The 16,902-nt window shown below is 43.0% G+C and overlaps 1 protein-coding gene across 4 annotated transcripts in view; it reads right to left on the reverse strand.

The window, feature by feature from the left end:
- Positions 1–396: 396 nt before the first annotated feature.
- The window catches only part of MAP2K6 (mitogen-activated protein kinase kinase 6), a 109,466-nt gene continuing 92,960 nt past the window's right edge, over positions 397–16,902 (reverse strand). For all 4 annotated transcript variants that reach the window (XM_045814582.2, XM_087854183.1, XM_045814583.2 and 1 more), the window contains exons 11-12: positions 12,204–12,249; positions 397–6,216 (exon numbers count right to left, since the gene is read on the reverse strand). In XM_045814582.2, the coding sequence (XP_045670538.1) occupies positions 6,139–6,216; positions 12,204–12,249 (124 nt within the window). In that variant the 3' untranslated portion in view covers positions 397–6,138. The remainder of the gene's footprint in view (positions 6,217–12,203; positions 12,250–16,902) is intronic.

Below are 16,902 nucleotides of genomic sequence, written 5' to 3' on the forward strand. Positions count from 1 at the left end.
TGGGGACTAGTTAGGAAGTTCTGTTTCCTACATTAAGATGCAAGTAAGTGCCTAAACATTCCCGTGTGTTCCCTGAAATCCGTCTCCAAGTCGGAAGAGCATTAGCCTCATTCCTCGAAAGAGAACCTGAATCCTAAAAATGCAGAAGTGGACCTGGGGGGAAAACCTGTATGTATCCAGACGAAGAGCCCACAGAGAAATCTTTCCATACTGACAACTCGAAGACAGAAACACAATGCAAATCTCCCCAAATCTCACAGCAAACTCCCAAGAATGAAGGGCTCAGTGCCGTAGTTCAAATAACAATATGAATGATGGCAAGATCCTCACAGTCCCTGGGAACTAGGCTGGATATTTTTTAAATTCTATTAACACGTGTTTGTGTTAGAGGGGATATTTTTCTTCTTAAAAAAAAAAAAAATCCCTACCACAAAGTCCTTGACCTTGCTTTGTGTTTCTACTTAGGGCCCAGTCCCCTTCCCCTCAGATAGGAAAGAGGCTTTTAGAGGAATTTTTCTTGAAAAAGGAGTTTGGGTCAGGAGCCCAAAAGATAAAGCCCAACGTTAAGTGTTGACTCCAAATGACTCCATCAGAAAACCCGCAGTGGTAGAATTCTATTTGCATAGCTGTCAACAGGGACTCTCTAAACCTCGGCATAAGGACACATCTTCTTTGCAGACACCAGGAGCGGGTGAGTGATGTGTTTGGTGGCAAGGTGCTTTCCCCAGAAGGATAATTTCACTTTGAAGGCTCTGGAATTCAGGTTGTGTTTCCCTAGGCGAAGAGAAAACATCCTTTCAGGTAAATTGCCAGATCGAATACTTAAATACCTTCTTCGGGAGGTTCCGAGTGTCCTTCTAAGTATAATTTATGTTTGTCTGATGATGCTGCAGCCAGAACACTCGTTTCTGGATAGTAAAGAGACTACAGCGTCAAGTCGATGTGTTGGGCTGTTCTGGAAGAAAGCGGGGCTGGGAAGCTTCAGTGGCAGACAGGGCTTTGTATAGGGTTCCTACAGCAGAGTGGGGACAAGCGCTGACAGAAGGTGAAGCAAATTACGGTTGTTCTTCTCCCACAAGGAAGGCAAAGTTCTCACTAGAGAGGAGGTGGCCCAGACTCAACCGGGGTTGGCAACCCAAGATCATCACCTCAGAAAGGAGGCATTTTGCATAGGCCCCTTCGGATAGAAATTTAGCAACGATTAGGACAGTACTCAAGGGGTGGGCCTAAGCCTCCTGTCACAGTGAGAGCCCGGAGCTCTGAATCTGCCTGCGAACAAGTATTTTGACCCCAAACTTTGTCTGTCTTACTTTCTTCAAAGATGACCAAAGAGCTCAGGGGGATGAACTGGACGATTTTAAGACTCTTATCTGCTTTCTACTTCTGAGGGCACTAAAGGCTCCCAAATTCTCACATCCTAATGCAGTTCAGAGAAAAGCAAAACCAAATGATTAGGGTCTGGGTTCATGATTCTCCCCACGCGGGCATCACACCACAGAGAGAAACGAAATGCAAAGCTCAGAGACAACAAGAATGTCGCTGCCGTCTAAGAGAAGCCTGCCTTTTATTTCGACGTTGAAGTTTACGTTATGTCAGCTATTGTACAGAAATGGGAAAAGTAGGTACTCGATCTCAACTGAGGAAGACTGTCCCACTGGCTTCCATGGCAAGGAATACTTACCTGAGAAAATGAAGAGGCCATTTGCATGGGACTGAACAGCCTCCACCCTTCCCGAACTCACTCCCTATGTCCGTCTTCCTCCCCTGCCTCAGTCGTAGCTGAGCTCAACACTCACGAAATGGAAAAACTCTAGACACAGAGTTCATCAACTAGAGTTTTGTGTTTGATGGTCTAGGACAGGTGCTGGCAAACCACAGCCTGTGTGGGCCAAATCCAGCCCATTGCCTGATTTTGTAAATCAAGCCTAACTGGGACCCAGAACCGTGCTCATCCATGTATGTATTGTTTACGGACGCCTCCACACTCTGCAACAGCAGACCCGAGTCGTGGTAACAGACTGATGGGACACAAAGCCAAAGATATTTACTATCTGGCCCTTTACAGAAAACGTCTACCAGCCTGGGTCTAGAATGTCACAGTCCACATTCTACAGAGCAGAGGTTATTGATCCTATGGGGTCTATAAACTGTCCTCCACTCCCCTTCCCTCAACCAAAAAATGTTTGCAAAACTATGTGTTCCGTGTACCATGTGCATTTTCCTAGGGAAAAGGTCCTAGCTTTCAACAGATCCCTAAAGAAATCCAGAGTACCCCAATTAAAGCCAAAGAAAACCAAAGAGTATCTTTAGCTGCCAGCATATTTAACAGTGCTAAAACACACACACACACACACACACACACACACACACACACACACCCCTAGACAAGAGGAACACAGAACTTCTACAATAAAATATCTTCTTTTTTTTTTTTTTTCTTATTCTAACAGGGTTTGTTTGGTAGTTTCTTCGTCCTAGATTTTACTCTGGCAATTTTCCACCTGAATATATAAATTGAATACATAAATTTTGGGGGGTCCAAAAAAAACTGCATCTTCTACTTGCTAATTCAGTAAAAACAGAAGATTGCTTTAAGCCAGCAAATCGCCCTCTAAGCCATAGACAGACATTAAGAAGACAAAATCCCCAGGACAATAGAGGTTTAATTCATTTTACTGGATCTGACCACCAACTCCAAAGAATTCTATGAATATATGAATGTTCCCTTCAAGGTCGGAGGCAGTCACGTGGCCAAAAAAGCACTGGGGCAGGAAGTCTGGGACTAGGCATCTACTTCACTTTCAGGCTGAAGATAAAGCATTTCGTTAGACAACTTTGGAAGAAATAGAGTAGTTTCTCTCAGCAGAGCTGATGAAGCCTGTTGGCCGACAGAGGCATTTGTAGTGTTAAATACTATGAAAACATGAGCCCCACCATGTCTCCTTTGTGATCACTTTCCAAAGACACTAAATCAAGTGCCCTTGGCGAAACCAGGAGCCCCTTTAGTCTCAATGCTGGCTTCCTTGCATGCTGAGTCTAATGAGTATCTCATGTCCCCAACTAGGACATCCGACGTGGCAGGACTGAATAACGGCAAAAGGAGGCAGGACCACGATTAAAAAGCTAACCAACCGGTGGGGCGCCTGGGTGGCACAGCAGTTAAGCGTCTGCCTTCGGCTCAGGGCGTGATCCCGGCGTTATGGGATCGAGCCCCACATCAGGCTCCTCCGTTATGAGCCTGCTTCTTCCTCTCCCACTCCCCCTGCTTGTGTTCCCTCTCTCGCTGGCTGTCTCTATCTCTGACGAATAAATAAATAAAATCTTTAAAAAAAAAAAAAAAGCTAACCAACCGGAGGCAAGCAAAAACAATAATCATGACACACAACGAGCCCAGTTAAGAGAGAGATCGAGTCACCTGCATGAATGTCCAGGAGTCCTGCAACTCACAACTTAAATATGGTTTGTGTATCTCCATCTTTGTTTTAAAATTAGTTTAGAACTCATAACAGTTCTCAAAAAAATTAAAAAAAAAACCCACATTCTAGAATTTAAACTCATAAGACTATCAAGTCGTTCTATTTTAGCACAGAGGACATCTAATCACCACGGAGCACATCATTTCTAGGGGAAAACGTATCCCAAGTCTTGAATCAGTATTCCGGGAACGGGCTGTCTCTGACAGCGTGGCAAAGATGTCCCCATTGATGTGGATGGGGAAAGAAGTGCAGGATTTGTTTCTCTCTGCCAATGTTCCAGAGAAATCGTAGGTGGATTCTCTCTTTGGGAGGTTCTAGACCAGTGTCCTCAACCAGGCTGCACATCAGAATCACAAACAGCGTGTGAAAAAGACCCATTCTCAGGCCCCACCCTGCACCACTGACACCCAAGCTTGGCACTGGAAGAGCTCACCAGCTCCCAGTGATTCCAGTGTGCACGAGGCTGAGAACCATCGACGAACTCCTCCTCTACCTCCGTATGACTCTTTTGCAAGCTGAGGCCCTGCGCCCACACACTGGAGAGGCATACACAGGCCAACACACTCGGTTAAGAATATTTCCAAGTAGAAACACACTGAACAACAGGTAAGAGTTATCTGACTCTGACCAGAAAGATGTTTTGCTTTACATATTTCAGCAAAAGCTGTCATGGAATGGAATGACCTCCGATTTTTTTCTACTACTTGCTTTTTTTCATAAGATGGATGATGGACAGAAGAAATATAATTGTGGTGTTTTTGGTTTTTTTCTCTTGATCTGAGAGAAAATGCCAGATTTAGGAAGCTGGGTGGGAGAGTGAATGGCCAAATTAGTAAGACAGCACACCTTTTCTGGCTGGAAAAAGATGAGGACAGAGGTAGCTTTAAGAAGATGAAACTATGTTTGATCAGACAGGTATATCTTGGAACTGGATACAAAGAAGTGTATGGAAATTCCATACTCACTCAGGGCAACTGCTATGAGCGAGACAAAGGTTAAGTACAAGGGGAAAATGCAGACACAGAAAAATAAGTAATAGCACTTCGAAATCTAAAAGGGGAAGAAGGGAGGATTTTAGGGAGCAATAATCCCCATATCTGTGACCTAGAGGCAAAAAAAGAAAGAGTGAGTTCTCATCTTCCTTTTTTATGCGAATTCTCCATCCTCATCCTCCAAGAATAGCCTTATAGCAACCCAATGTCCAAAAGCAATGTTTCCTGGTTATTACCGGTCTATACTTTCCCTGTATCACTTCACTCCTTTTTCCCCAAGGAACCTAGAGAACCCAGGAGCACATTTAGCATGAGAAAGACCTTTCATTGCATTGTCCGCCTGCCAGGGACCCACAAGGGCACCAGCCTCCTCCAGAGGAACGAGCTACTGTGTGCTGCTGGAGAAAAATGTGGCCTCCTCCACTGGTGGGAATTTGGCAGTCCATTCCAAGGAACGAATTCAACCCTCCCCATGAACTCCTCACCTTATCAAAGAGCTTCCATTGTCTCCTATTGCAGCCCTCCCGCTAATAGTAAGGCTTCTTTATTGAACAAGAAAAAAAAGAAGAAGAAGAAGGAGGAGGAGGAGAAAGCAAAAGGGTATGTTAAGGATTGCCACAAAGTCAATCCCTGGGGCTTATACATCGTAAGGAGGCGCAGAAGCAGAAGAAGGCACCGATTGCTCTGTATGGTTCGACATGATTTCTCCTCTCGGAATTGACACACCTCCTCCTCACTAAATAGAGATGTTCCCAGAAGCCACTAAGAAGAGCTTGTGAGTTATCACACACACACACACACACACACACACACACACACACACACAGGAGAGATAGGTGATAGAAAGTCACATCACGAATCACATTCCATTAACACCACAAATGCCAAGAGAACCAAATTCGTGACTCTGAGATGTGACCAAAGTGATTTTATGTTTTCCCAAGTTAGGAAAAGCGTATGACTGGGCTGCCTCGCCACTTCACCTGAAATACTGTGGTTATGACCCAGGAGTTGAGCAGAAATCCGAGGACGTGGCCAACAGCCACGACAGCTGGAGTAGGCGGGTTACAAGAAGAGCTCCTTGTTGAAATCGTTATAATACTCTTAAAGATGCATATTAAATAATCTTTTCTGGACCATAGACACGATTGAACTTAAAAAATAAAAGCCCCATAAATATTGCCAACCCAACCTTGTCTTTTGTATCTCCCCCCTTGCATAAAATGGAATCTTTTCAACCAAGCGCTGAAACATAAATATTAAAATAAGAAGTGGGGACGAACTACGGACGTACTTACAATTTCATCACTACGGTAGCACCTTGTGACCAGGGCCAATGCATTCGTTTCGTAAAGAACAAGAGAAGTCTGAGAAGCTTAAGGACTCATATGACACCTCATTAAATATTTAATCACCTTTTTAAGTCCTAAGCCTTTGTCATATTTCATCCATCTAGACAGTTCATTCTATACTAGAGATTCCAAGGCCCCCTCTGGAGGGGGAAAAAAAAAAAGAAAGAAAATGGGGAGAAAAAAAAAAAAAAAAAAAACCTTCTGCGAGGCAGGATTAAATTATCTCAAAGATGAGTTTCTATTGGCGCTTTAGTGAACCTGCCTCACCCTGTAAACCCGCCAATCCACAGGAGGGCCAACTGGCTGCGTCCACGGGACTTAGTCTCCAAGAATCAGTTTTACAAAAGATGCCACGTCTGTTGCTTTGGATTCGTGCAGGGTGAAAAATGGATGTTGCTGGGAAAGAAAACAAAAACATACAGTATTAATATTCGCCACTGACAATATATGAGATGAGCAACTTCACAGATGTGTTTGGTAAACAGAGTCAAACAACTCCTATCGGGGTTAATATGAACGCTTCCTACCTCTTTCCAAATCAAGTACACATCTAGCGATGGGGACATTTTAAAGATACCTTGTGTCTTTTATTGTCCCCCTTCCAGGTTGGTATCTGTTTCGACTACGGAGTATCGAACTACTTAACAAAATAAATCTGTGATTAAGCTACATAAATCCCATCTGTGGTGAAACACAAGGAGTTGGCCAAAGACAGCCCAAACCCTGATTTAGCAATAACCCTGTCCCCTACAAAGTCATTGCAGACTGATACAGTGGTAAAATCATGAGAAATTTCATAGGTTTATGTACATCGATTTCTCAGGAAATGGATGGCAGAATGAGAAACCAGCTTTGCGACAGAGTATATGGCAAGGCATGGCTTCCCCTTGACGCTGAAGAGCTGGTTTGGACTGAAACAGTTAACAAAGCCACTCTCGAAGCCACATCGACAGCCACAAGTTATACTAATGTCTCTCTTGATGAAGAGTTGATCCATCTGGAAAATGATGTCGACTGCCAAACTCTAGGTATGTGCAGAGAAACTCAACTTGGAGATTGAAGATTGAAAAGCAAAAAAAAAGAAAAAGAAAAGCAAAAAAGAAAGAAAGAAAAAGAAAGAAAGAAAGAAAGAAAGAAAGAAAGAAAGAAAGAAAGAAAGAAGAAAGAAAGAAAGAAAGAAAGAAAGAAAGAAAGAAAGAAAGAAAGAAAGAAAGGTTCTCTATTCACACAGCTCAGATTAAGCAAACTTCACAAAAACACCAGGGCTAGCAGTTTGCTGGGGAAATAGGCAAAGTGGGTCCAAGAGGCCACACATTCCAAAACAATTCTGAAGAGAACGAAACCTTCTTCTCTGCACCAGTACAACCTCCCCAAAAGGCTCAATTTTGTTACAGTAAATTGCCAGCTGTCACCCTGGAACCTCACACCTCTAATTAAAAGGAGATACATCAGCTCACGAACCACAGTGCTCACAGTGGAAACAGAATCAAACAAACAAACCAAAAAGGACGATTCCCTCTGATAGAGCCCAGTGCCATGCACACCACCACCCCCAGTCATGGCCGCCTCTGATTGTCTGGGGACATTATTTTCAGCGACTAGGTCGAGCCTCTAAATAGGAACGTTTTTGCATGCAGACACGTAGATGACTCACTCCGTTTCCCCCTGCCTTTGGGGATGTTAGTTTATAACCTTCATGTTGCCTAGCTGTAGGTTTTCTAATTATATTTGTTTTAAACCTGACAGCACAGGGCTGCATGAGTCAGCTCTGTGGGGAACTGAATGCCCACCCATGGAAGTGTTAGGAAACAATGCAAATGGGAAAGGAACAAAGAAAGAAAACCCAAATGAAAGTAGGTAAGTATCGTGACTCAAAAAAAAAAAAAAAAAAAATGATAAAGAGGCTTTCTGCTCTTGCCCATCTGGAAGAGACAGGTTGGGGGTTGGCTCACGGCCTCACCCCCACTGACTGTAGTCACTGAAGATGCCAGGTCCTTCATCCCGAGCTCCTTGTACAAATAAACAGCAGCGTTACTTCTGATTACTAACCACTTACACAGCACACTTACCAAGTGCTTTACCATCATGCTCATTAGCTTTCCCACATCCTCTTGACATTTGGTGATCTTTCAATGCACTTAAAAAGTTTTCACTATCAAAACAGGACATGTCAAACCTCAGGTTGTCTCAGGGACTAGTTTCGACGGCTCTGGTTCTCCTGTGGCTGTTTGCTCAGTGAATGTAGCAGTAGTCTGTGAATGAATCAAATATCCTAACCTAAAGTCTTTAAGAAAAAGTCCTCAGGCATCTTTCAGTTTACTCCCTGGGTAAATGCTGTGAGAGGCAGAAGGCAGGGGGAGGGGAGAGCCGGCAGGCATGTCAAAACGGAAAGTGTGACTCGCCTTCTTGTGTGGGTTTTGAGGCTGTAAAAGGTTGGGAGGGAACCCAGTCCCCTCTATAAGCAACGGACTAAGAATAGCAGGGCCAGCAACTAGGAGGCGAGCAAATGAGGCACCATGGATTCGTTCCCAGGCTGGTTTCTCAAAAAAGGAGCCAGGTACAGGAAGGGAGGACATTACCAACGGTTGTGCCTCGAGAAAACACGGAGATCCAAGAACACGCTACCAGGAACATCAGGGCAAGCCACAAGCACCAATGGTCGCCATCTCTTCTACACAACATGTCACCCCTTAAGACTACGGCTTTCTAGGGGTTCAGTCATCCTTGCTTAACACTATGATTCAATCTAGAGCTTCCCGGATATTTGAAGAACATGTCACCTCTGGGGTAATCACTTGTATCACCTGGTTATCATTTCTGGTGGTTAACATCTGGGACAGGGGTCAACAATCAATGGTCCAGGGGCCAAGGCTAGCTAGCCCACTACCTCTTTGTGAAACAGAGGTTTTTGGAACACAGCCACACCATCTGTTTACGTATCGAATATGGCTGCTCTCACACTCCAACAACAGAATTGAAAAGCAGCCCACAAAGCCTAAAATATTTACTATCTAACCCTTTACAGAAATGTTGGCTGGTCCCCACTCTAAAGGAACACATCCTACTGAGTCATGTCCCCCAGTGGGAGTCTGAGAGAACAAGCAAATGAGATGATGTGAAAGCAAGTACACCCCTGAATCCAAGTTAGGAGGGGGAAGCGGTCGAGATTTCTATAAGAGGGACATGTCTGGGTTGGGGCCTTAATTATAGTGCCCTTCACCTGGAAAAAAGGATTTTTTCCCCCTTTCTTCACCAACTCCTACAATTTAAACAATAGTCTCTCAGCATGTGTTTTCCCAATGCTAACGTCAAAGAGCCTGGACTCAGATTTTCCACTTAAAAACCTCAATTCCACAGGAAAGCAGAGAGCAGTTATAGCCTTAGAAGGCAAGTCCATTTCCAGTACCACACAGACTAGTGTCGTAAAAAAAAGTGGGGGCAGGGGGAATGCACATGACTTTGTAACATTAATATGTAGACCATAAAAGACCACAGCGTTAGAACATACTGGAAAGTGGAGTTCACCATCAGTTGCCTGTGTATACTAAGCTAGGACTCAGCATTTTTTTCTTCTCAAGTGTGTTCCATTGAAACCTCTGATAAGAGGTCACTTGGAAGGGGGAAAAAATGTTCTGCATTTTTAAATAGCCAGAAATATACAGAAAATGCTCTTTTATCTGAAAATAGGGACAAACAAGGCAAGTTTACAATAGGAGCACGGGCTTCCTAAGACACCCCAGAAATCACTCCATGTCCACTGCACTTTATGTGAAATTAATTTTTAAATGTTCTGGGGGTTGCATAAGCATACCCAAAAAGGGTGCCCAGCACTAAAAAGGCCCCCGACTGGCTATTAAAAATATAATCAGGGAGGAAAAAATGTGTGTGTGTATGTGTGTGTGAATATATATATATATATATATATTCAGGATGAATGTTTAACCCAAACATGTAGTATGCCGAGATTTTCTCAAGCATTATGCATCTTCTTTTCTGCCTCAACTGTGGGTCTTGGTCAAACACAGCCAACAGAATGCTGAGTCCCTGGGCATGCCTTTTTAAAAGGGACAATTGGGAGCCCAAGGAGACCACCTGGTCTACTCTAAAACTCTCCCCAGTGTTCCTTTACAGTCCCCCAACTGGAGAATGGTTCAGACTTAAATCAAAGCTTAACCAACAGAACCGAAAATCCGTGTGATCGGCTGTGACTATCACCTATTGTATGAATCGACTTTCTGTAACTCTTCCTGGCTTGAAATCTCCAGGCTGTACTCTCCCCTTTCTTTTCTCCAGCTTTATTGAAATATAATTGACATATAACATTGTGTAAGTTTAGGCGTACGTGACGATTGACACACTTCTATATTACAAAATAATTACCACAATAAGGTTAGCTAACACGTCCTTCAACTCACACACTCACCATTCTTCTTTGGTAATAAGAACCTTTAAGATCTACCCTCCTAGCAACTTCCAAGCAGGCAATACATTATTGTTAACTATAGTACCATGCTATACACATTCCATCCATGTTGTCGCCAAAGGCAGGATTTCTTTCTTTTTTATGGCTGAATAATATTCCATTGTGTGTGCAAGTGTGTAGCACATTTTCTTTATCCATTCATGCACCAATGGACATTTATATTGTTTCTATGTCTTTGCTATTATAAATAATGCCGCCACAAACATGCCGATGCGGATACCCCCTTAAGACAGTGATTCCATCTCCTTCCGATATATACCCAGAAGTGGGATGGCTGGATCATATATTTCTATCTCTAATTTTTTTGAGGAACCCCCATACCGTTTTCCACACTGTCTGTACCAATTTGCATTCCCACCAACAGTGCACAAGGGTTCCTTTTTCTCTACATTCACGCCAACACTTGTTATCTCTTGTCTTTCTGATGATGGCCATTCTAACAGGTGTGAGGTGATAGCCCACCGTGGTTTTGATTTGTATTTCCCTGATGACTAATAATGACAAGCACCTCTTCTCGTACTTGTTGGCAAAAACCAAGTGGGATTACATCACACCAAAAAGCTTCTGCACAGCTAAAGAAATGATCAACGAAATGAAATGGCAACCTACAAAATGGGAGAAAATATCTGTAAACCATACATCTGATAAGGGGTTAATATCCAAAATATATTTTTTAAAAACTTATACAACTCAATAGCCAAAAAAAAAAAAAAATCTCATTTTTTTTAAATGGGCAAAGGACCTCAAAAGACATTTTTCCAAAGAAGTTGTATAAATGGCCAATGATATATGAGTAAGATAGTATATAACACATGCTTTTTCCACGTCAGAGCCACCTCACCACACCATTTGTTAAAAGATCTCAGGAACCTATACTTCTAGCAGCGGCCCTGAGCAGGTCTTCAAGACCGAGCACTGCTTGTCTTGGGGTGGGACAGAAGCAAGCATTAAACGCCCACTGAATTCCTGTGCTCCAGGAAGAAATGTCAATGTTTGCTCTTCTCTCTACTGAACAAAACTCTTCCTTCCCCTGCTAAAATTAACCTTGATAGTTGAAACAAATCTAAGGAATGGTTAATGCAAATTAGTAAGTAGTCAAAATTTTATCATATTTCCCCCCAAAATGTGTTTCAACATATACTTCGACTTTCCAAGTTTCACCCCTGCCATCTATACTAAAGGATCATTTGTAATTAGCTTAAAATTGTAGTTACAACAATTTAAGAGAACCTATTTTAAAACAACTCAAAAGAATAATAAAAATAAAAAATAAATTAATTTTTTAAAAAACCCACAACTCCGCTGAGGTCTTATTTTCACTCTTTTTTTTCAAAGGTAGTACAAATGGTAAGCTGTGAACGCAGAGGTAATATAATTCAAACTAATAAGGCTTGGTCTTACTTGTTTCCACTAACATGAAAACCAAAAGGAGAAAGCAGTCTTTCCTCCCTAAACACCCACCAAAAAGCAGTCGTTCCAACAAATCCTAAATATTTTATCAAAAATATCTGATCAGTCACCTAGCATTTGTTTTCCTCATTGCTGAAATCCTTTAAATCATGCTTTCCCTCATTTATATTCGTAATTGATGACTCTTAATATCACAAGAACTTGAAAATGTAAATTTCATCAGCATCAGTTAGTCTATATGATGACAAGATTACCAACATGGAAAAAGTTGCTAAGAAAGGTGACCTGCCCCCAGTCATACTAAATAAGGATTTAGGACACGTGAAGGATTTAGGACACACTCTTTTTTGCTTGAATGCACTTCCGGTCACTAACGTTTCAATGAACCAGCTCTTCCAATACGGTTGTGTTTGATGATAATTAAGGTCTTAGTCACTTTACCTTTACTAGCTGTTGGTTTGGACAGGTTTACACGATTAGCAATACGTACCATAAGTTCTGGATATGTCGGCCGTTCTTTGGAATTCTTCTTCAAGCTTAAAGAAAAAAAAAATCAATCACATTAAAATCTAGGAACCATCTGTATTTTCACGAGACTAGGGTTTCACAATCTGCAGAAGACTACACATAATCAGCTTTAAAATGTATTGAATACCTGAATCTCCTATCCTGACTCCCCTCTTTTGTTACACATAAAATTATGTTTTAAATCACTCTAGGTATACCTGCATAGTTAGAATAGGGGTGTGCGAGTGCGTGTGTGTGTGTTTACTTTCCTTTTGATACTTTGCCAATGACATACAAACTAGCTTTTCTGATCTACAGCCATTACATTCCAAAACACATATCTACTTTCCTTCAAAACAGCTTTTTTCCACAAGAAATTGGCAGGTGTTTCTTACATTACATGTTATCTCTTCACTATCTTCAATACCTGGTTCTCCTTGCTTCCAGTTCTCTTGAATGTATAATCTGCTTTTATAGAATCCTAACCAAACCCACCTGAGATAGAAGCAACACCCCCATAAAATGTCTAAAGTAATGCAACTTTTTTACAACTTCCTGGCTAATGAAAGAGAAAGCATAGTCAGTGACTTCGCAATGATTCTTCTTAGAAATTCTTTGTGGTCACAAGCTACTGTGGAGTGGCTCCCATTCTGTATACACAACTGTCTGTATACACAAATGTTTTAATGACATGTGATACCAGAGGCAACAGTAACAAAACAGCAATAAGAAGAGACCAGCCCCTCACCTCTATCCTTAGCCCCCACCCCCTGTATCCACCCATGGCCTTAAAATGGAAAAAAAGAAAATAAGTGGTTTATTTGGAATTGGAACCCCAGGTCACAGAATGAAGAGAAGGATGGTACTGAAAACTGTGGTTTGCAAGGCGACCTAGAGACCCGTCTGCCCACCGGGCCACCGAATCCCACATGGATGGAAAGGAACGTAGCCTGGCGTTGAAGAAACCAAAATGTGACTGATCAATAGGGTTGCTGGGATTTGTGCCAATGGATCATTTTGAGCAGATGAGACCTAGTATGTGTTATACGAGCTCAGCTCCACCCCCACAGGCTAATAATAATGGGGGGGGGGGTCAAGGTACGGAGCCACAAGAGAGGGAAGTAGTTGAGACGCTTTGAGAAAGTGTGGTATAAAACAAAACGAAATGAAAAAAAAACAAAAACAAAAAAGAGAGAGAAAGCTTTTGAACCAAAAAACTTAAAGCAGCCTACCAGTTTATTCCAGGCAATGCTGTGGGTAGAAGCCAGGGAACCTGAGACAGGGTACAGTAGATGTGAGGAGAGAAGTTTTCAACCTGGAACTGAGGGCAGATCTAGGACCTAGTGACCTCAGTGACCAGACAACCTATGAGAGAAAGTTTCGTCTCAACTGAGGATAAAAATAAGAGTGAATTAGAAAGAGGAATTATCAACTGTCAAAGTCAGATTGATAATGGGAAGGTGTGCCTGAGTGAAATGAAGGGAGACCCTGGAAGTCCCACTTAGGTCTCTGCACGTATGCATAGCCTGAGATTCCACAGGGCTTTATTGGTGGTTCTCAACTGCGGGTGACTTTGCCCTCCAGGGGGTATCTGGCAATGTCTGGAGGCATCTTCGGTTGTAGATACACCCGGTGGCATCTAAGGGGACACTCGGGATACTGATCAATGCCCCATAATCCACAGCACAGCTGCCCACCACAAGGAATGATCCAGTCCCTAACGTCATGAGTGCTGAGGTTGCCAACCCCTTGGGCCACGTGGACGAGGGTATTCCTCCTCATTGCTCCCTTCTATGCCCTGCTCGGAAACCAAATTCACTTAGAAGCCCCTCCAGCTGATCCGTCTGTCATTGCGCACATTCTCAACACTACCACCTCTCTGTCCCTGAACCCCGGCAAGCAGAAGTCTTCTTCCTAAGCTCAAGAGCTAGTTCACCTCGAAGGAAACACAGAAGGAGAAACGTGATCCCAGGAGCGTTGCTGACCAGCACACAGCCCGTAGCGAAGAAAACAAACAGGGTGACGTACAAAAGCCCTGAATTTTCACTATTGTTCAAAGCCAATCAAAAACCAGAAAGTCTTCTCCAGAATCTGAACAACTGAACTTGCTAGAAGCAATCACGAAAAACACAGAGGCCACCTTACATCCACACTCACTAGTCATGGGCTTGATTTCAGGGGTCTCTACTTAGACGGGCACCTTAGGGAGTCCTCGGACCAGAGCTGGGCATCGACTCGGCTAACGTTCATTCTTCCTGAGGACCATGACCCACCCTTCCAATCGCTAGCTTCCATTGGTCGGCAACTGAACCAAGGGGATGACATCTGGCTCAAGCATTAGAACACTGGCCACTTTTACCAACCAGAGACCTTTGTGATTTTTGCACGTCTATTTAGTCGATAATGAAAGAAGACTCTCTCGTCTCATCAGGTCAAGGAATGTAGTAAGCACCTCCTTTTTTTAAGGAGAGATCATTTTAAGTCAGGACAGCTTATCTTTTCACTTCTGGAACAGTTTAAGAGAATTCCTCTGGAGTTTTGTTTTGGTTTGGTTTTGGTTTTGTTTTTTTAGTCTGTATAAAGAAAATGTGGGGCAAGTACCCCAAGTTCATGCATCAGAAAATGTTTCGGATTCCTGAAACCTCAGGGATTGCTGGCCGATAGGCTTTCTTGACTTACGGCCTCTGATTAGAAGGCTCAAAATTTACCACAAGCGCTACTACAGGGCATTCATGGAAAATACTTACACAGCAGTCCAAGGCTGTTTATCGAATTAACATAACTGATAAAACCCATTCTCTCCATCTTTTAAATTGAGAACACTTCAAAACATGGGCTAAGAATAGCAAAATACTCAGGATAAGGTTAGGGGGGGAGAAAGCAAATTTTCCATGTTTGATAGGAAGTGCTTGAAATTCAGGATAAAATAACAGCCGTGCAGTTCAAAGCTACACCAATTTCTTTCTGGATGGGAGGCAGACTTTTGAATTTTCAAGTGGCTTGTCATTTTCAAGCGTGCAATTAGCTAACTGCTCTAATTCCTCTTCCAAATGCCACAACACACGCTCCTAACCGTAGCTGACACTAAAAAACAGCTTCATGCTGTCTTGAGAATTGCTAGCTTGAAGTTTGTGCTGACCAGAGGATTTCTGCCTGTTTGAATTCCCCTTACGACGGTTTCCAAGAAGGGCTATTTGGTGCATCCACAGAATAAAAACACACTGTGCCTCTCAAGCCCATACATTTGTCATAAGCTAAATAAACATCTAGCGCCTCATTTTACTCTTCTTCCTGAGCAAGTCGGGAACTATATTTGATTGTCTCTGTGTCATGCTAGCTCCTGAGTCAGGCAGCATCAACGTCTGGGTGGGCCTCCAACACACTCCAACATGCCATCGGGCTGGTCAGCTGGGCACTGAGCCTCTCAAATAGGCCTGAAGGAAAAGTAAAAAAGAAGTCGGCCTGTTTGGGCACACAGTAGTTGGGTTTCCAGAAACTTCCTTCAGTCACCAAGCCCGTGAACCTATAGGAAGAGGTTATACAGAGAAACATAAGCCTGCCCTGATTCCATTTTTCCTTTTTAGATACTCATTTGTTCACCCTCTGTCAGACTAGAACGTCAGGCTTTTCTAGGAGACTTCTCAATTATGAATCCCAACCCAAGGCCTTTATGGACAGCATCACCTACTCTAGGAATGCTGTAAAACCCCTATGATAAGAAAACCACGTGTAGGGGGAGGAAAAAAAAGGAGGAAATGTCATTCCATAGTCCTATTTCAAAATAAGTACAGAAAGGAAGGGTTGGTAGGACATCATTGATTTTTCCTTTAAGTCCATAAGGCATAAAAGCCTTAACTTTCTTTCTTCCTCCTACACTCTGCCCCCATCCTCCCACCCCACCCCGAGGATGATGTCTCCCGGAGGCTACTGCAAGAACACACCAGCTGGGGCTCCAGGCTCTAGCGGCAACTTTGGGCATGAGAGGGATAGCCAGCTGAGTGCTTCTACTCCCTCCCACAGACCAGGATTACTGTCAACTCACATGCAGTGATCAGAGGAGACCGAAAGCCAAGTGGACTTCCTGGATGAGGCTATACAGTGTGGAGCAGCACTCGGAGGGGTATCATTAAATGCTTAGATAGCACGCAACCCGGGAAAGGTCACAAATGTTCTGACAGATGACCAAGGCTGTGGATAATGCAACCTTTCTCTTCTAGTTCGACACTGAGTCGAAAAACAGAGGTACAAGGTAAAACCACCGAGGTACCTCTCTCGAAGTTCGGGATTCATCTTTCACTTTCCAAATCTATATTTCCCTTTCCCCACTTAACCACAAAATTAGGGGCTTTCTGAGAAGTCTTGAAGGATCATTGCCTATGTCATGAAAAAAAAAAATACACGGAGGTCCCTCCAAAAATGGTTCTCTCTTGAACAGGTATCTCAGATCCGGCTGTGCACATGGGAAAATGGAGGAACAGCTATAAAAGAGACCTTTTTCTTCATCAAGAAACAGAAGAGGGTGTTCTTAGGTAGTCACTTTTGCATTCTTTCTATCCACTCAGCTCCAGATCAAACTTAAAACTATCAGTAATAAAACAAGTGAAATAACCACACAGCTACTGGAAGCAGGTGTGTATCTGTAAGCTAGTACACAGGAAAACTGAAATTGCTTCCGTCAAGAT

Source organism: Ursus americanus, chromosome 23, assembly GCF_024610735.1.
Source record: "Ursus americanus isolate L20-20 chromosome 23, mUrsAme1.1.p, whole genome shotgun sequence".
NCBI lineage: Eukaryota > Metazoa > Chordata > Mammalia > Carnivora > Ursidae > Ursus > Ursus americanus.